General features: G+C 52.2%; 1 protein-coding gene across 2 annotated transcripts in view; it reads right to left on the reverse strand.

The window, feature by feature from the left end:
- The window catches only part of AACS (acetoacetyl-CoA synthetase), a 52134-nt gene that overhangs the window by 18747 nt on the left and 13253 nt on the right, over positions 1-20134 (reverse strand). For both annotated transcript variants that reach the window (XM_057491328.1, XM_036921802.2), the window contains exons 5-9: positions 16378-16475; positions 10653-10767; positions 10369-10450; positions 7028-7175; positions 3050-3130 (exon numbers count right to left, since the gene is read on the reverse strand). In XM_057491328.1, the coding sequence (XP_057347311.1) occupies positions 3050-3130; positions 7028-7175; positions 10369-10450; positions 10653-10767; positions 16378-16475 (524 nt within the window). The remainder of the gene's footprint in view (positions 1-3049; positions 3131-7027; positions 7176-10368; positions 10451-10652; positions 10768-16377; positions 16476-20134) is intronic.

Genomic DNA, 20134 nt, shown 5'->3' on the forward strand with positions numbered 1-20134 from the left:
CACTGTGTGGCCGTGAAAAAGCACGAGGTCTGGATTGACACAGAACGGTCTCTAAGACAAAGTGGCAAAACGAGCCCAGTGCAGAGCATGCAGCACAACCTGTTCACACCCAGAAAAGGTGAGACGTGGGAAAACACGCCCCAGACCCCAAAAGGCATGGGCACATGGGCAGAAGCCCAAAGAATATGCATGAGAACAGTGACGTGGCCGTCCTGGGTATGGACATGCAGCTTCTCACCACGTCTCCATGTAAGCTGCGTGAAATTTCTGCCGTATGCAAGAAATTTTATTTTTTATTTTAAAGAGTTTTAAAGAAAAAAGAAACTCACAGACCCACAGACAATGGCACCCCCATATGGGCAGGGACAACTCGCGGGAGGTTCCCGAGTTGAACAAGTGTGACAGAGCAATGGAACAGGAGGAAAGGTCCCACAGGACTCTCCACCCCGGGGCCAAAGGAACAATCGGCTCCCCACTGAGTGAATGACATGGTGGCTGGACTGGAGCAGGCATTGCTGGGTGCCCAGGCCTAGCCCCTGACCCCGAGCTCAGATCCTGCAAGTGGGGAGCAAGCAGTCCAACAGTGTGGGGAATGTGCCCTGGAGACCAGCCTGGGCTTTCCCTCTGCACCACAGGCAAGAAGGGAGCTAAAGACACGCAAAAATCTCTAGTTGCTGCTTTTTTAAAAGGTTTTAATGCCCCAAGTTTAGTTGGTAACAGAAGAGCCCAGGGCCAGGCACCCTGAGCAGCACAGCAGCACAGCTGCCTCACTGTCCTAAAGCTGCTAAAGTCGGTCAGTAGGTGACACAGCTCAGGCCTGGCTCGGGCTGGGAGGGGCCCCCACAGCAACCCCTACCCAGGGCTGCTGGTGCCCAGCCTGCTCCAAGGAAATATCCAACTGCCCAGTCCTTCACAGGCAGGAATTCCCAGGAAACACCTGTGAGGATCGCTCCAGGTTTGTGTCCTTCCACTGTGCACCTCCCCTCGATGCAAGACCCTGTCTTTTTTAATTGCCACATCCCAGGGAGGCTGCTCAGTAGGACGTGGTGTAGCTGCCAGGGCCTTTCTGCAATTGAAAATGACACCCCATTAATGCCGCTGGGCTGGGCTTCCTGCACAAAAAGGACCCAGAGGCTGATGGTGTCAGCACCATTGTGGCACAGGTGGTGAGGGATGAGGAGGGGTCTGGGGCAAATCCCTGCGGCTGGAAGAAACCTGTATCACTTGACCCAAGTCCCTTGATTTACAGCTGTCCACACCGACAGAGAAGGAAACCTGCCCCCACTCTCAGCAAGAGCCCTCCCAGGGTCCCCTCCTGTGTCTGTGGGTCCTGGGAGGCCTGTCCCCAGGGACAAGCCAGGGCCCTGGGCATGGACCTCAAAGCTTAGGATGGCACCTCCTGCATTATGTCTCAGAACTCAGTTCAGAATCGTTGTCCAGGGAACAGAGCTAAATTGTGCTGGAACCTCTTGATATTTGCAGCCTTGGAAAAAGCTAATTTTGAGTTTTCCTCCCTTGGGATAAAACACCACTTCATTTAATTTGTCCTAAGCTCCCATCTGTCAGCAATCAACAAGCACACGAATATCTCCAACCTCCAGGACTCACACTGTGGCTTAGTGATGCACAGTCCACAGTAAATTACAGCAAGGTGCTAGAGGCGGGCCAGGCACCCCGTTTCCCTCCATGCAGGCCCGGTGATGCCTGACACTGAGAGGGGACTCTATCGACATCAGCTTCTGCTGCACTGTGTGCTTCTTGGCCAGCTGGACCTCTTCCTTTTGTAGGGCATGCTGCAGCCTCCGCGGGGTTCTTGTGCAAATACACAGCCAGAAACAAAGCCAAAAATTTACCTGCTGGGCTTCTTGGGCAGCTAGAGCGGGGGACCTGGGCTCAGCCAGCAGGTGCACCAGCAAAGACACAGGGACAGAAGAGAACTCTTCTGTAGGGGCAGCACAGCCAGGGCACAGGCTTGGTGTGGTGCCAGCATGAGCCAGGGTGAGGACAGCAGACTTCCCAGCAGGGTTCAAGGAGGGGACAACTCCAGTTTTGCTGTGTTGCCTCCCTCTGGCCCCACCTGGTCTCCACACCTGGATCCCAACTGTTGCAGGAATCGGGTGAGCCACCTGTATGCATTTCCTATTGCTGCTACAATAAATGGCCAAAACATCTTCTCTGTGGCGTTCTGGGGGTCAGAAGTCCAAAGTCAAGGTGGCAGTGGGGCTGCATTCCTCCTGGGGGATCCAGGGGAGAATCTCTTTTGCCTTTTCCAGCTTCCAGAGACGCCCACACTCCTCAGTTTATGGCCCCACGTCACTCCGACCTCTTCTGCCATCCTCACATCTCCTTCCCTAACTCCAACCCTCCCACCTCCCTCCTAGAAGGACCCTGTGATCACACTGGGCCACCTGTGATGTCCGATAATCTGCCCATCTCAAGGTCTTTAACTGAATCACAGCTACAAAGCCCCTCTGCCATGTATGGTCACACATTCATAGGTTCCAGGGGTTAGGACATGCACATCTTTGGGGCCACTTTTGTGCTTCTCACACCACCAAAGAGCCTTCCAACAAATTCTCTTTCAGTTTTTCCATTGCACACTGAGACCAGACAACACTCACAGCATCTTTGGTAAGCTCCTGCCCCCTGCATGAACTGGGATCGGTAGTCCATCTCCTTGGGCCCCCGAGAACTCCCAGTGCACCAGGTCTGCCAGAGGAAGCTGGGGCCGACGTGGGAGGACAGGCCAAATGAAGGAGCAAAAACTGGTGCCAAGACCCTGGAGGCAGCAGGACTGGAGGGGGGAGGGGGGCCAGGCAGAGTGCCAGAGCTTCAGGGCGCCGAGGGAGCGTCATCCCCAGAAGATGCGCCAGGCAGCCTGGGGTCTGTACTGTCCTCCTCACTGCTCGCACATGCACAGGGACAGGCAAAAAGGTAAGGAAGATCGGACCCAAGCCAAGCCCGGCCCTGCTGCCCTGCGGGAACCAGGGCCGTCCCAGGAGGCAGCGGGACCAGGGGCATGCCCTGCAGCCCGCAAGAGCCCACTCACCGTGGTGTAATACAGGATGATGTCACTGCTGGCCATGTTGCCGTGGAGAACGTGCTCCTTCAGGTGCTGGATGAGGGTGCCCTGCAGAGAGGAGATGTGAGCCCGGCCACTTCCTGGAGGCAACCCCTGTAGGCACACACACGGACACCCACCCACCCCCCGCTGCCAGGGGATGAGAAGGAAACCTGGCTTCTCTCCTGGAGGAAGACACTCCCACGTCACTCTGCCACCTGACCCCTGGGAGTGGCTGAGGAGCCCTGGGCTGATGGCAACGGTGCCCCTGTGCAGAAACTGCTGGGGCTGACACGCGGTCCCTCATGCCAAACCAGCCTACATTGTAGCTGAGAGAAACAACAACAGAGCCAACAGAAGACGATCCCGCAAAAGATCAACAGAAGCGATCCTGTCAAACAGTTCTCTAATTCAGGAGCCAGAGCGACTGTTCCAGTCCATCCCAAATGGCCCTGTCACCAGCCCACAAGGAGCAGCAGCAGTCGCAGGCATGTAGGGCCGGGCAGATGGCAGCAGGGAGCCTGCTGGCGGGCGGCTCTTTCTGAGGGTCCCCAGGACTCCTGTGGGCCCAGGCGACGAGTCTCCAGTGGGCTTGTGTGCACACAGTGGGGTCAGCGCCCCACCCAGAGCAGTCACAAGCTTGGGAAGCTCCACAATAACGCACGCTCTCTCAGAGTGGACGAGCAGTCATCTGCAGACAAACAGCACCTCAGGCACTCTTCCACTGAACTGAGGGCTCACAGAGCGAACCCACAATGACAGGGGGCCTCCCTGATTATACAACCTGTGGCAAATACCCTCCCTTTTCTTTTTTTTTAAACCTATAATTGGCGTTTAGTTTAAATCTTCACCCTCTCCTGCATGGTCTGCATGAAGCCGGGCCTATTTACAACCGCAACAGCTGTTCCTGTGCTCTTTCTCCTCATCTTCTCAGGTGGCACAGAACCAGCCAGGCTTTGCTTCTCTCTCAAGAATCTCTCTATATGAACTTTAATTCACATCAGTAATGTTTCTCTTAATTTATAAATATTTGTGGCTGAGTCTGAGGGTTCAGGATTGAACAGCATGGTTCTGTGGGTCTCAGGCAAGAAGAGTATTTTAAAGCAAAAGAAAGAAGAGGCTTCTGAGACCTGTCATGGGCTTAGAAAATAGAAACCAGCAAACCAGAAACACCCCCATAAACCAGGGGAACTGTTATTGGCAGTCCCAGCAATGGGACCTCTCGCCTCGCTGCTTAGTCCCCGAGATGCTGAGTCACTTCTCTGTGGATGAAGCCCAATGAAGCAGAATCAATATCATTTTTCCTGACTTTTCCATCCTCTAAATATACCAGGCATGATGCGTTTATGAGCATACATCATATCTAATACATTTTTATGTTCCTCGGCTAAAAAAGTGACATTCATTATGCAAAAAGAACTAAAAATAAAAAGTACAGTTAGACAATATCTGCTTTTTTGCTACACATGCCCCACTCTTGTCTGCAAAGCTTCTAAAAATGCTCATCTCTGCCCCGGTCACAGGCCTCTGACCAGGAAGAGCAGGGCTTCCCTCTCTGGGGACAGTGTGACTCCAGTGACCACAGTAAATGACATCTGAAACTCTGAACATGACACGCTTGATTTAATAAAATAGGATGGTCTGATCAATAGCCACAACTCACTCCTACAAAAAGGCAATTCAGTTTGGCCAGTGTCACTTCCAGAAATAAAGCCTTTTCTTCCCTCCCGCCCTATGGTTCCCTGGGAAGGCACCTGCTGTGTCTGAATAGGCTCTTGGTATCTGGCAGTTTTATTTCATAACCTGCAATCGAAACTTCAATGAGTCCAAATCCAGGTAACAACACAGCCATGTTAAATCCTTTCCACATTCTGTGAAAACACTATGAAAAGCTGTATGTACGAGGCCTTAAAACGATTCAAAAGTAAATGTTTCCTTTTAACAGAAGAGATTCAAACCTAGTCCTGACATAGAGAACATCTGTAAAAGCTAAATGAGCTGAAGAAGATAAATTTGACATTTCATTTCAAATATCATTTCATTACCCACCAGCTAGGAAACCTGAGGTTCCTCCACTCGGATAATTCTCCTCTGAGCAAGGGAGAAAAGGATATGATGAGGTTGACCAAGAGATAGCAGATGCTTCTCCCTACAGGCTAGGCCAACTGCGGGAGATTCGGGAAGGTGGGTGTGCAGGGGGCTCACAGCTGGCGAGGCAAGGAGGCCAGGGTGGAGGCAGCCCCCAGTGAGGAGCCCAACAGGAGGCTGGCCCCCAAAGCAGCCCAGGAGCCAGAGGGCTTCCTCACCAGGTCCAGGGCCAGAGCAGGATTAGACAAGGTAAGGTGTCATCACAGTTACAGAAAAGTACCAAAGCCACCCAGGAGTTTCACCTCTGAAGAGTAACGCAGCTGAATGGCAATTATGGAATAAGCTGTCATGAGATGCCCCTGGCTGGATGCTGAGAAGGACACACACCACTTCCATGGATGAACATGACCTAGACCTCATCATGAGGACAGACAAACCCCAGAGAGCCATTCCACAAGACGAGGAGAGAGCTCTGCAAAAATACCAATGCTGTGAAAGGCCAGGGGAGGCTGAGTGCCACTCTGGTGAGAACCCCAGAGATGGGTGACAATGGGCACAAGGCAGCCTGCACTGCTGCAGAGGACACCATCTGAATACAGACACACATCAGGTGACGGCCATGCAGCAGCACTGACCTTCCAGGTTGGTAAAAGAACGCTGTTCTCGGGAGATGCACACTGTAGTGCCCGGGGTGGAGTGTTGTGATGTCTCCAAGTTACCCCCGAAGGGCTGAGCAAGAAGCAAAGTAATAACCATGTGTGTGTGTGTACACAGAGAGGGAAACAAAGCAAAAGAGGCTTTTAAGAAAACATTAAAAACAAGTGCTGGAATCTTGGGAAGGGATGTTACAGACAGACGGACCCAGCTGGAGTGCCTGTGGAGCTCAGTGCTACTCTGGCCCCTTTCCCATAGGTTCAAAATGCTTAGGTCACTAATCTATATGTTAAAAATCTAATGCTCAGCAGTAATGTATTATTGCAGGTGCTTGAATATGAAAAGTATGTGCTGTGGGCTGAATTGAGTTCCCCCAAATTTCCACGCTGACACCCTACTGCCCAGAATCTTGGAATGTGACTGTGTTTGAAGACAGGGCCTTTAACACTGAAATTAGACCACTGGGGAGCCCTAATCCAGCCTGACGGGTGTCCTGTAAAAAGAAGAAATCTGAAGCAAAGAGGAGGCACCAGGGATGTGTGTGCCACGAGGAAAGGCCACATCAGGACCCAGTGAGAAGAGGCCATCTGCAAGCCTGAGAAGGAAGAGACCTACCCTGCTGGCCCCCGTGCTCTTGGAGTGCAGCCCCCAGGACTGGGAGGACAGTGATGTCTGTCATTTCAACCGCCTGGTCTGTGGTGCTTCGTTCACAGCCCCAGCAGACTAACACTGCCCAGGAAGCGGGGCCTCAGGTGACTACACTTTCTAACATGACCAGCAACTTTCAAACATTCAGACCATGACCCACAGTCAGATAGGAGCTCTGAGGGTACACAGCACATCCAGGTCCAGACGCACTCCCTAATAACAGCCTCAAGACACAACAGTGCACCCTCCTAGCCCACTCCTCAGAGCCCAGGGCGAGCTGGTTCTTCCTGTTCTCATCTACTCCTTTCATTGTTTTTAAAATGCTGGCAGCACACATCATGGCTTCACAAATACCTGAGGGGTCACGAACTACAGTTAGGAAGTCACTGGCACTGCAGAGGCCCTAGGAGCCCCAGCACTGGCACTGGCACGGTGGTGACGCTGACACAGAGGTGGCTGCAGCGGCAGGAGGCACAGCTCTGCATTGCTGGGTGGGGCTGCAGACTGGAACCTCGAGGTGGGCACAGTTGGACGGCAGAGCCCCCATGAAGGCAGACAGGCAGCAGAGAGACCTACCCCGGCAGAGTGCACCATGCACTTGGGCGCCCCGGTCGTGCCCGATGAGAACATGATGAAGAGTGGATGGCAGAAGGGCAGCTGCTCGAACTCCAGCTGTGGGGCCTGCTCGCCTCTCCCAGTGGCAAGAAAATCATCCAGAAACACACTGGAGGCAGAAGCACATGGGAAACAAACAGTGAATGTCCAAGAGTACAGAGCACATCTGCTGCACCCCCAGGGCGGGTCCCCTCCACCTCCCCCTGGACACCAGCTGGAAAAACCTTGTTTGGAAGCTTTACACAATGATGGAGGGGAAAAGTCAAATCTCACAAATTCACACTAATTGAAGGAAAACTAATGGAATGAGGGAAAATTTCAAGTAGCTTTATTAGCTGCTGACAGGGCCAAGGGCTGTCTCTTCAGAGAATCTTCCAAGTGCTTTAATGAGCACTGTGGGGAAGGGTATTGCTGTTCCATGCAAACTCAGCCAAGGAGGTTTTGAACATGGGGCTGAAGTCTTCAGATGCTTCCCCACCCCTTCCCCATGAGGAGCAGGCAGGGAAGGGAAAGACCAGATTCCTGAGCTTTTCTGACATAGGCGGCCACAGCAAGGGTGTGGGGACAAGGTCCGAAAACTAAAATACCTATGACAGAAAAACTGCTAGGCAAATATCCTGTGTTATCACTAATTTACTACATCCTGAGGTGGACAAGAGCTAGATAACAAATATCTGTCCAGGGACAAATAAAATTAACCCCAGCTACTGACTATCCCCTAAGCAATCTGCCCCAGCCTTGCCCCCAAAGCTGCCCTAAAGCACTGATGCATGTGACCAAGAGCCTCTGAAGGGACAACACAAACAGGAGACTGGCTTTCTGGGTGGAAACAGGGCCCTGGAAGCTGCAAAGCCACCTTGGGAGAGGTGGTGTCTCTGCTTTGAGATGAGCAGAAACGCCCTATTCCTCCACTGGCCTAAAAGAAAGAAGAAAAAGGAGGGAAAAAGCCTGCCATTTTGACAAATGAAACTTTCTTTCAAGGAAGGGGGAGAAATTGGTTAAACTCGGCCAGAAGCACTCTGCTAAGGATAATATTCTGAAATGCAAATGAATATATACTAAAATGAAGAATTGTGCCATTTTGCATGGAAAGGTGTCCTCAAAGACGAGGCTGTCTGGGGGCAGGCAAGGTGGCTGAAGGAGGGCATCCAAAATTGTTCAACTCTGGGTGGTAAACAAACAAAGCCTTCTGCTCCTGAGCCTCAGGAATATTATTCATTGCAGAACTTTCCTGCCAGTGGAAGCCCCATTCCGCCTCTACATCTGTACAAATCTCATTTATATCAAGTGCCCAAACTAATAGGATACCTCACACAGAGAAAAGCCTTTTCTTTCAAACAGTCTATAAATCACAGTAAATAGCGATTATTTTGTTGCTCTTCTAAAAATGAAAAGCCCAAAGGGTGGTCCCCCGCTTCCAGGCCTCTGCACATGGGCATGTAGTGTTTTTAGTTTATCTAGGCAACCAGCAATCAAAAGATAAATAGAGTGGGGATCTAATTCCAGGGCTGAATGAGGGGAGCTCTTCACATTGTATGAAGCTAAAGGAATAACTGACATGACTCTGCCTCACACTCTCATTTTATATCAGTTACTGATAAACACATTCAGGAAGACAAAAGCCTGGCCACCGTGGGGCCAGTGAACCATCTGGGTTTCCTCCTGGCCTCTGTGCACTACGGCTCCCATCAATACAAACAGAGGAGTTGTACTTACAGCTGCATGAACTGAGACTGTGGTCTGCCCTCTGGTTCTAATTGATCAAGGTTAGCAAGGTCCCCAGAGTCCAGGAGATAAGTCCAGCCCCTAGCGTGCCTGTAAGCACCTGCACATGCTGACCCAGATGCTCCAGGGGACAGAGCCCACTCCAGCTTGTGGCTGTCACCTACACACAACGACAGACAATACTACCGAATGCTAACTATGTGCACTTTGCACAGCATTGGCTTCTCTACTTCTCACAACCAGCCTGTGAGGAAGGTATTGCTATTGTCCCATTTTACAGGTGGAGAAACCAAGGCACAGAGATTAATCACTGCACAGGATCACAAGGCTGACATCTGAACCTGAGCAGTCTGGCTCGAGACCACAGCCCTCAGGGAGCAATTATTTTGCAGGCAGCGTCTTTTGGTCTTGGGAATCCTGGCACAGGAAGCTGTCTCCAAGCCTGCTCATCTCTCAAGGTCACCTCAGGAGCTGCCTCCCCCAGACCCCACAGATAAGCAACCGCACCCTTCTCTCAGCTCCTGGGCACCTCCTGTCCCCACCATGATCATGTCCATGTCTACCAGGCCCAGTGCTCACAGCAACCCTCCCTGCAGGCATCTCATCCCTCCTGCTCAACTGCAACCCTTGAAGGTGGCACAGGGACTTATCTCTCCCAGGGCCCCAGGGCTGCACAAAGCACTAAGTATGCACCAACTGTATGCCTGAATAAAAAGGTCCCTGCAATCTCCCCTGCTCCCCACAGCAGACATGAGGAAGGACCCCCACTGCGCCTGCACACCTGCTTCCCAGGTGGCCTTAAGGGGCCACTCATGAGGCTAAAGGAAAAGGTTTACCTATAAAGGTAAACATACCTGATCTCGAACTTCTCCACAAAACTGCTTCAGAAAGAGGAAAGGGTGTGACTCCAGGAATTTGGGGATGAATTCAACTTTTTCACTAAACCACACTCCATGTCCTTATTTTCCATTCAAAGTTAAGATGCTTACATTCTATTTGGTACTCAAAGCCTGTGGTGTCAGCTTATGAAATAAATGTCAGAAAAGCAAAGGAAGATACTATTAGCAATAAAGACAAAAAAAGAATTTTTTTTGGAAAGGAAAATGGAATTTCTGAAAGGAAAAAAAGAATTATATGTGTGTGTATACATATGCACGTATGTGCATACATGCACACACTTGTACATATACACGTGTGCAAATATGTGTGCATATACACATGTGTGTGCCTGTGTGTGCATGGGTATACACATATGTATGCACATATGAACACACGTTAATTACCATTCAGAACTGCTGTGGCCAATCCAGAGAGCCAGGCTTGGCCCCATTACTTCAAATGGACACCAGAGAGAGGATTCCTGAGACCTTCACAGTTCTGCCAAGAGTTCAGTGTGTGGCCTCAGGCTATTGACAATGGAAGTCCCAGATGCCCAACTATAAACTGCGATTTTAACTAAAACCTCCAGCACCTCTAAAATGCTGCAATTCCAAGTGGAAAGAATCACAGAATCTATTTCTAGCTGAACACAGGACGGGTTCCACATGGAACCGGTGATCAACATGTGGCTGGCTTACCTATTTGGAATCATGGAAAGGTCTATCTTCTCTCTGGAAGCAATGTAAGGGATCACCACCACTTTTTTCAAGTCTGGTAGTCCTAAGAGGAGGGGAGGAGATGACACAGCTTAAGGGCACCAGATACGTGCCTACTGATTTTTTCTTTTTACAAAACATAGCATGATACAGAAATGGGGCCACATGGATTTTTTTGCAGCTCACAGTTCCAGGGAGGTCTTTGGGACTCTTGTGGCCTCTTACCCCTCCCCCAACACCAGCTCAGACTCGGAAGGGCCACCCACCCTTAACGACCTGCCACAGCTTGTCCATGTGGCTGTACTCTTTGCCATTGTACACTACAGCCTCCACAGAGAAGATGAGCTTCGGCTGAATCTGAGAAAAGCGGTCCAGCACACCCTGAAAGTGGGAGAGAAGGGTCGTCACTGGTCTGCCAAAAGGCAAAGCCCTTCAGCAGCCCAGGCCATGGCAGCACAAGGGGGAAAAGCAGCATTATCAGAGCACGAGCCTCGTTCCTCCATCCCTGTCACCCAGTGGCATATAAAGAGCACCAAGCAAAACACAACCTGCACCAGGAAACAATCATCACTTCAAGGACAATGTCAATGTACAAAGTACCAGAAGGACATGCAGACATACACTGAAACAGCAAGTCCAAGGTTATAAAATGGGGAAATCAGTCAGTGACCATGCGCACTACCAAAGATCCCCATTCACAGGAGGAGCGATGGCTCCCCCAGCAAGCGAAGAGATTCCCCTTCCAAAAAGGCAGCTACTGCCCTGCAACGTATTTCCATACTTTCCTTCTTTGTCTTCCATTAAAGAGGTACCTGAATGCTCCGAATAGTACTTTTTGCCAACCCAATGCATGAACCTACAAACGCGCACACCAAGAAACAAGCCCCGTCTAGGGAAGGAGGCTCGCCATACCCAGGTGCCTCTCCATACCACACGTGGAATCTGCCATCCTGCCAAGCACACCTTTCCCTGGAAGACAACTAACCTCTCGCATGGGTAACTGGGCTGTTTCTGGAACTGACACGAGCTGACAGATGAAGCCTCACAACACACAACACACACCCTGTGTGTGATGGCAAGATGACAGGTTCGGGCCCCAGCCAAGTCTCCCCTCCAGTTCCCTCCCAGCCTGCCCCAGGTTCAGACCACCGAGGAGCCCTTTTCATCCCAAATCAGCACCTGGGAAAGTATCACCCAGAATGGCTCTCCTGTTCCTTTGTCCATCCGTCTGACACAAGTGGTTCAAGATCAGTGCCTGAGGCCAACCCAAGGGCACAAGCAGTGAAGCCATGACTTCCTATTAAACCCTGGTCTTGGACACTGTAGGGGTCAAAACTAGAAGTGAGTGGGGGTCAAAACAAAGGTTGGGCTTGGAGGAAGCAAGCAGCTCACCCAGGCAGACAGTGGAACAGCAACACAGAAAATATATGAGAAGCACAAGAAAATCTATTAGACTAATGAGTGTTAGGCAAGATGCCAGGTACAAACTCAATACAGCAAAATAAATTGGATTCTTAACCCTAGGATTCTAAAATGGGCTAGAGTCACTGGTTTAGCTAGAAAGAACATTTTGCCAATAAAAACCTTAACATTTACTGAATGTGCTAGGCACATCCTAGCTTACAGGCACTCACACATCTGACCCTCCCAACCCCTGGAGAAAGGCAATATTATTATTAGGTCCATATCCTTGATGAGCCATGACCAAGTTCAGTAACTGGCCCTAAGTTTCACAACTAGCCAGAGGCAGAGCTGGGTTTGCAGGCTGCCTCCTCTGCTAAGACTTACCTACAGCAGAGCAAGGGGCTGAGATGCCAGGCAGAGTGAATTAGGAGGAAGAGAGAACCATGACTAGGGCAATTCAGAAAGCTCCAGGAGAACGCGTCTGTGCAGAGGCCAAGCCAGGCGGGAGAGGAAAGGCCTTTCCAGCAGAGGGCACCCCAGGCAAGCCCAGGGAGGGGAAGGGCCTGCATGGGAGCCTTAGGCCAGGCAGGAGCCAGATGAAGCCAGACTGGGGAAGCCCTGGGAGGCGGCCAAGATTTCTATGTGCAATCCTGCACCTCTCCTGGATAACCGTCCCCTACACAAGGTGGCAATAAACTCAGGGAGAAAGGACCCAGCCTGCCTGTGACCTGGGGCTCAGACATCACGGAGGTGACCCTCAGTCACAATGACAGTGAACAGACAGGAAAGGTAAGTGCTCAGAGTCAGAGGTCTGAGCCCTGCACCACAGGAACATTCAGAGGCCCAGGACACCAGTCTTCCTGGTTGGTCAAGCAGAGGTCAAGATCTCTGAGCATCTGAAACTAGCTGGTCTGTTGTGGTCCAGAAGAGAGCTGCTCCCTCGAGAACTGCTTCCATTCTGCAGGGAAACAGACATGTACATGCAGCGTCTGGCCTGAACACGGTGCTTAGCAACCTATCAGGCACTGACACCCACAGCAAGCACTGAGTCACGTGGACAGCCAGCCAGAGCGAGAGTAGCTGCCCTGGGTATGTGCGCGCACCAGCCTGAAAACGCTTTGGGCAGTGAGGGCAGCAGGCTGAGGCTCAGCTCTGAGATGTGTGCACATCAGAGGACGAACTCCCCTCACATCTCTGAAAAAGCCACCAACTCAACAGTAAACAGAGAAACAAAGGAAAAATCAAAACCAAAATGTCAAGAAACCCAGACCTGGAGGTCTTGGTGAGGCTGGACAGCTAAGCACTCCTTCCGCCTGGTGATGCCCCAGCACCCACACACTGGAGGTCCAAGCTGGGAGGGCCAGTGACAAGAGGGGAAGGGGGAGGGCCACACGGTGAGAACAGAGGCAGGGGCAGGGCAGACACCAAGCAAAGGGCAACGTTAGAAGCGAGTTAGAGTCCCCTGGCATCCTCAGACAGCCTGCCAGACTGGCACACGGCATGGCAACACAGAGGGGCCCCTGCCTTCCTAGCCCAGCCAGGTGAGGAAAGGTCACCATGACATTTATGGGCAGGTAACCCCTCCCCCACACTTGTAAAATGACCGGTAAATAATCCCGCAGCATGCGCCACAGCACTAGCACTTACTTCAGAGTCACTAACAATGCAGCCCCCTTGTAAGGAAACCCAATAGTTAAAATCAGGATTTGGAGGAGAGTGGCTATGTTCCCTTTATAATAGGGATTTCCAGTGACTTGCAACAGGACACAATTCAAAGTAGGAAAGACACTGTGTCTTTGTAGATTTCTGAAAAGTATCCTTTCCTGAAAAGGGGGACCATCGGAGGTTTAAAATGGTGATGTTGGAAATAAGAATGGAGGCCTCTTTTTTACATGGAGTTGTGCAAACCACTGAAGAGAGCACTGCCCGAGCCCACGTCCCCCCTGTTCAGCCCCAGTCCCCTCACCGTCATCCACTCAGGAATGCTTCCCTGCTGGCTTTAGCTCCTGGGAAAGCAAGGAAAGGGCACATGAGGCTCTGGTGTCATTGCTTGGGCCCAGGCCTTAGCATACAGGCAGCGGTGCCCAGGGCAGTGAGCACCACAGCTCCTTTCCTCAACCAGGGCTTCCAGGCCAGCAAGGCTCACCCTTAGGAGGGTGGATGCAACAGGTGGGTGGGAGCAGCCAGGGGGCTGTGAGGTCACCAGGTCCTGACACATTATCTGTCAGCTGCTAGCCACTTGCTCCAGAGGTGAGTGATGCCGATCACACATGTGCCCACCTGTCTCCAGCAGGATGGAGAGAGGGCTCTACACCTTGATACGTGCAACCCAGGGACCTGTTCCCAGAACTCAGGGCAGAGTGAAGCATCTCAGCAGGAAGGTGTTTGGGCCTGTCTTCTCATAGAATGGTTGGCTCTCTCCTAAGACTCAGGCCATCAACCACAAAGATTTCTGGGAACCAGGCATGAAGACTGTGGTGTGAACAGAGTCATGCTGCCATCTAGTGCACGTGTATTTCTTGCACCTGAAGCAGCCCCAACAGCAGTGATTCCAGCAAACCCCGAACCAGCCTCCAGCCAGGAAAGGAATGCCCCAGACACATTTGCTACAGGGCCATCCACTGGCTGCATCCCATATGTGCATAACCTGGGGACCAGAGTCAGCTGGAGTGGTGGCTGGTGGTGACATTTTGCACAATGACCTGTGAGAACAAGTGAATGATCAACACAGGCTGCTGGTGCTACAGCCCAGTGGGGAGACAGCTGGACACCCTAACCCTTCTGCTGTCGCCCAGTGGCTCAAACCTGCCACCCAGTCCAATCCAGGAGGTTTTCTTGGAGGTCTTCCAGCAGGGGCTTTTTCCCAGTCCCAGAGGCCATGATCACGACCCATGCCACACAGCTCTCCCAACATCTTCATGCCTGGCCTTTAAAAGTTAAATGTTCCAATTGTACTCAAAAAACACCCACCTCTCAACACATTAATAGCTAACATTTGCTGACCTCAGTGGGTGGGTCAAGTACTGTCCCTACATGAGTATTAATTCTACAGTCCTCACGAGCTCCCCAACAGCATGTGCTAAGGACACAGTCAAGAAGCAGCAGAGCCAATTTTCTCTGCTTCCTGCAACACACCTCAAGACCTGCAGAAGGTCCCAGGGCAACTGTGCCTGGGGACCCAGTCCCAAGCTCCACAGAGATGCCACTGGCCCCACGCAACTCACACAGGCTACTGAAGGCCGTGGGGACAGGGAGGGGTTCCAGTCCCATGGCAGCCCTTGCTGCCCCAGGGTGATCCTGGGTGAAGGCGATCTGGGAGGGGCCCAGGAAAGCCCCAGGGGGTGCGACCACAGCCCAGCCCTATAGCCACCAAGCAGTAGGGTCCGGACTGCCACCCCCTCCCTGAACTCAGAGGCCATGGACAGCTTCGCCAATCGCTGCATGTCTCCTGGCCTTGGTGTCAGAGAAGTACTCATGAGCCTGCCTCACATGCTGTAGGGGAAACGAGATTTGCCCTTACTGAACTGCAAGCCCCAGGCAGACACACATCCCGCTCATACCAAAAAAGCCCCGCCTGTGGACCACTCATGATGACCACTGTGTGCACTGAGCTCCAGCAGCACAGCAACCGCATCTGTAGCTGACCCGCCACAGGTTCTGCACTCATTTCATGATCCTGTCTCTTCCCGCGGTCCCTGTTCTGTGCATGAGGACGGATGACTCACCCAGGGGCACAAGGCCAGCAAAGCCAGGCCAACTTTAGCATAAGGGCCATGCTGGGAACAGAAGCAGCGTGTGCCACAAGGGCAGTGAGGGACATGGATGCCCCCCTTGTCCTCTATCAGAGGTCTGTCCTCGTGGCTTCTGAGGGTCCCTCACTCCCTGGGTGGGGAGTAGGAGCCCTGTACATCTTGCCCTGCACTCTTTGTTCTCCATGCTGGGGTTCAGTGTATGCTTCCTGCCCCGCCTGGGCCACAAGCATCAGCTGGATGCATCCTGGGTCCTCAGTCCCTCTGGGATTTAGAGGGATGAAAAGGCCCATCCACCCCCCCCGCACCAGGCGCAAAGCACAGAGCCAAAGAGATTAGAAATGGCAGTGACAGCACGAGGTGGCCTCGGGGGAACTTCTGTGAGCAAATGTGGAAAACCGTCTGCAAAGAATAAATGTTAGAAAATATCATGTAGTCCTGAAGTCACAGGAACAGTGACCAGGCATCTCTAGCTAAACCTCCACAACACAGCCTGTGGACATTACACATGCTAACACAGTCACACGCACAGATGGGGCATTAGGTATACCAGAAAGGAAAGTCTGTTTTGAGATTTTGAAACAAGAATCAGAAACTCTGGGGCCTTTCTTCCCATTGTTCTCATGTCACTGGCCAGGGAGACAGGAGCCCATCATTATATCGTTTCCCTCCAGGCCTGCCTGTCCTACACGAAGCTGCCCCACCCCCTACCCATGACATCAGGTGGGCAAAGCTCCTTCCCACAGAAATCACACAGGAATGTTCCTCCAGAGGCCGCTGCACCCCCAGGGCACTCACAGGGCACAGAGGCACCCCTCTGGTGCGGCCCCTGACTCACATTCACACCGAAGTCTGGGGAGGTGGAGCTCCAGATGGCACCGATGCTCGCTACAGCCAGCATGGCCTCCACGGCGTGCACACTGTTGGGTAAATAACCTGTAGAGGGGACACAGGGAGAAGGTCTTGAGCTCAGCGCATGCTGGATGCAGCAGGCTTCCAAAAGGTACCCCTAAGAGCAGGAGTGAGGAGAGGGGACTAGCTCTGAACGGTGCCAGAAGCTCAACAGGCCCCAACCCTCCCCAGCTGCCCTGACATCTCCCGCTTGGATAGCCCAGTGGCTTATCCTCAGCCTGTCCACTTGCTGTTGTCACCCCCGCCAACCCATTCCAACCAGAAAGGTCCCCGCAGCCCTGCTCGATCTGGCCCTGGCCTCATCTCCCACACCACTGCCATTCTGGGCTCAGTCACAACAGCCTTCTTTCACTTCTTCAGTTATTCTAAGCTCCTCTTGCCTCAGGCCGTTTGCACAAGTTCTCTGCTCTGCCTGAACACTCTCCTGCACACACCAGCCTTGCCTACTCCGTACATACTCATCCTTCAGCTATTAAAGCAAATGAAAATAAAGCCTTCTGCAAGGCCACCCAGTGAACTCAGGTCCCCTGGCCAGTTACCCAGAAACACACTGCATTTCCCCCTCATCAAATTTGCCATAATAATCACCTGTGTACAATGATCATAACATCTGGTTCTCAGGTGAGGGCAGGGAGTCTGCCTGTCATGTTCTGTGCTTTACCAAATGCCTTTTGTCATACCCTGCATAGCAAGGTTCTCAGATACTGGCCTGCTGGCTGGCGGGTGGAAGGACAGCAGATGGACTTTTGGTGTGATGCAGGGAAGGAGAGGCAGTAAGGGGAATGAGGACTATGAGCAGGACTGTTAGAGGCACACACAGCCTGCAAGGGGCAGAGAAGGGGCTCAGGCCTCCATCCATAGGAGGCTGGTCTTCTATGACAACAGAGGCAGAGAATCATTATGACCTCAGAGACTATGATCCATTAAACAGACCATCCTAAATGTTCCAGAGGAAAGGATTTGTGCACAAGGCATTCAAGAGAAGGGCCATGGCCAGAGACCACCCCTGACCACAAAGCCCTGCGGGCTGGGAGCCCAGGGCTCCCAGGACAGTACACACTACCACCCTCCAGCTGCCCTCTTGGCCACAGCAGTCGGCACTTCCATTTCTCTGGGCTCACTGTGTCTCCCCTGCCAGGCCAGAAGAGTCCCAAGGGGCAGGGGTTGCACACTGCTCACTCAGCCCCCAGGGCACCACCCAGCATTGGCATACAGCAGGCCCCAAGTTTGCTGAGCATGCCAGGAGATGAGGCTTCGCTCTGAGTGTAAACTGAAGAGGCGCCACTGCCCCAGGAAGCTGATGACCTGGTGGGGACTGACAAGCAGCTAGATGACTACGTCACAGATGAGAGAAACCAAACCTCACACAGCCCCAACTCTGCCTTGGAAGCCCCCCTCTGGAATCTCTTCTGGGAAGCACACAGTCTCTAGTCCTAGTAACTACAGTCAGGTCTTAGTATCCAAGCTGAACCACTCACAAAGGACCAGGCACCAAGTACCAGCCAGATTTTGAAGAGTCCAGGGACCACTGCCAGGTATTCCCCAAGAAAGCAGAGCCAAGAGGGGTCTCAACCACCCATCCCAACATACCGTGTTCTCCGTTTCTCCTTCTCTTGGAAACATTTGGTCCCTTGGCCAAGCCCCTGCCCAGCAGCTTCTGCTGCCACCCATCCTGTGACCCTGGTCCCATCACCATGGAGGGAAGATAACCTAGCACCACCCTGACCGCCAGGCCATTTGTCCTTGCCTGTCACCCTGTGGACACACCCCCCCAACACATCTAAATTAAATTCCTTGGGGCAGAAAACAGGTCTTTAAACTTTCTCCAGAAGTAAAAATAAAAAGAAAACTAAAAAGCACCTGAATGGCTCTTGGCAGGTTGTAAAAAATGAAAACTGGAGGGAAGAAAAAATTGGAGAGTAATAGAACCTTCTGAATTCCTTTCCTAGACTTAAAAAGGGTACAGATTAAATTGGACCAAGAAGAACCCAAGACACTGAGGTTTCAGCCCCAAAAGGCCTGCCGTGGTCATGGGCCAGCACTTCCATTATTCCGTGAGTACTCATTACACACCCACCATGTGCCAGCCACTCTGCGACTGACATCTGGCAGCAAGCAGAAGGCAGTACTCTGGGACTGGAGTACAGACAGACGGGCCCTCGCATGACACATGATCCCGTGACTCCAGGTGGGTGATAAGGACTATAAAGGGAAAGGAGACAGGGGTGACGGGTTTTCCACAGGTTAGTGGGTACGGCCTTTGAGCAGAGACCTGGACAAACCAGGATGAACCCATGGACATACAGAACATCCCATTCCAGGGTCCAGGTGGGCAGCAACCTGGAGCACCTCCTGCTATTTACTATTTGATTCCTTTCTAGTCAACCAACACACAGTGAGCAGGGCCTCCACACGCCATCCTGTCATCTGAGGAGGGGACACAGCGTCCAGCCCATTTGCTTGCTTTATACATGATAAGGCCACCCTCTTTGCAAACATGTGCTGACAGCTACTGGCAGTAAATTCCCCCGGGAAAGGCACACCCATGCCAAACACTGAGGTCCCAAAGCCAAGCCCCTGCCCAGCAGCTTCTGTTGCCACCCATCCTGTGACCCTGGTCCCAGCACCATGGAGGGACCTGACCACCAGGCCATTTGTCTTTGCCTGTCACCCTGTGGACACACCCCGCACATCTAAATTAACTTAAATTCCTTGGGCAGAAAACTGTCCATGTACAGGTCTTTAAACTTTCTCCAGAAGTCAAAATAAAAAAAAAAAACTAAGAAAAGCACCTGAAAGGTTCTTGGCAGGAAACTATAACTCTCTACCCAACCCTGAGCAAACAAAAGGGGCTGGGCTCAGGAAGGGAAAAGGAGCCAGGCTTACTCTCACATCTCAAGACTCCAAGCCTGGCTCCTGCCAGAACTTCAGTGCCTGAACGGCCCAATCCTGTGCCCCAAACTCAGCCCCACTGAGCTCCTGCCTCTGCAGAATCCTTGACCTAGCTAGCCCTGGGGCCTTTGCACAGGCTATCTCTGCTGCCAGGCAGCCCTGCCCTGCCCACCCCTCAGGGCTAACTCCTAAACACTCCCCTCCGTTAACCAAACCAGCATGTACTGCACACCCCAGAAGCTCCTAGAATTGTTTTAGGCTCTGGGACACAGCAGGGAACAAAATGAGAGAACTCCTGCTCTCACGGATATTAGTGTTGAGGTCAGAGAAAGGCAAAGCAAGATAGTGAGGAATCAGGTCCCTGGGTAATAATAAAATTCAATGAGAAAACTCAAGGGAGGAGATCAGGGAGCTGGCGGCTGGTGGGAAAGGCTGCTGGGAGATGAAGGATGGGGCAGGGGCACACCAACTCTCAGCCTGTGGGTGGGGGTTCACAGACCAGGCAGCTCTCAGTGGGACACTGGGAGGAAGCAGAGACACAGGCTGGGAGGGAGACCAGCTTCCCAGCTTGAGCCAGGAAACCTCCCCAGGGGACCTGGTACCTCCTCCTCTGAGCTCACACCCTGGGGCTGAACCTTTATCACAAGGCTTTGAGAGAGTTGCTTAGCTGCCTGTGGCTCCAAAAGGCCCTGAGGTCCCTGACCTCCTGGAGTTTAGAGCGAATGGAAGAGGCTGGCAGTTAATCACAGAAACAAACATAATTACTAATAGTGTTGTGTGTTCTCTGAAGA

The sequence above is a fragment of the Manis pentadactyla genome, chromosome 14 (genome assembly GCF_030020395.1).
Source record: "Manis pentadactyla isolate mManPen7 chromosome 14, mManPen7.hap1, whole genome shotgun sequence".
Classification (NCBI taxonomy): domain Eukaryota; kingdom Metazoa; phylum Chordata; class Mammalia; order Pholidota; family Manidae; genus Manis; species Manis pentadactyla.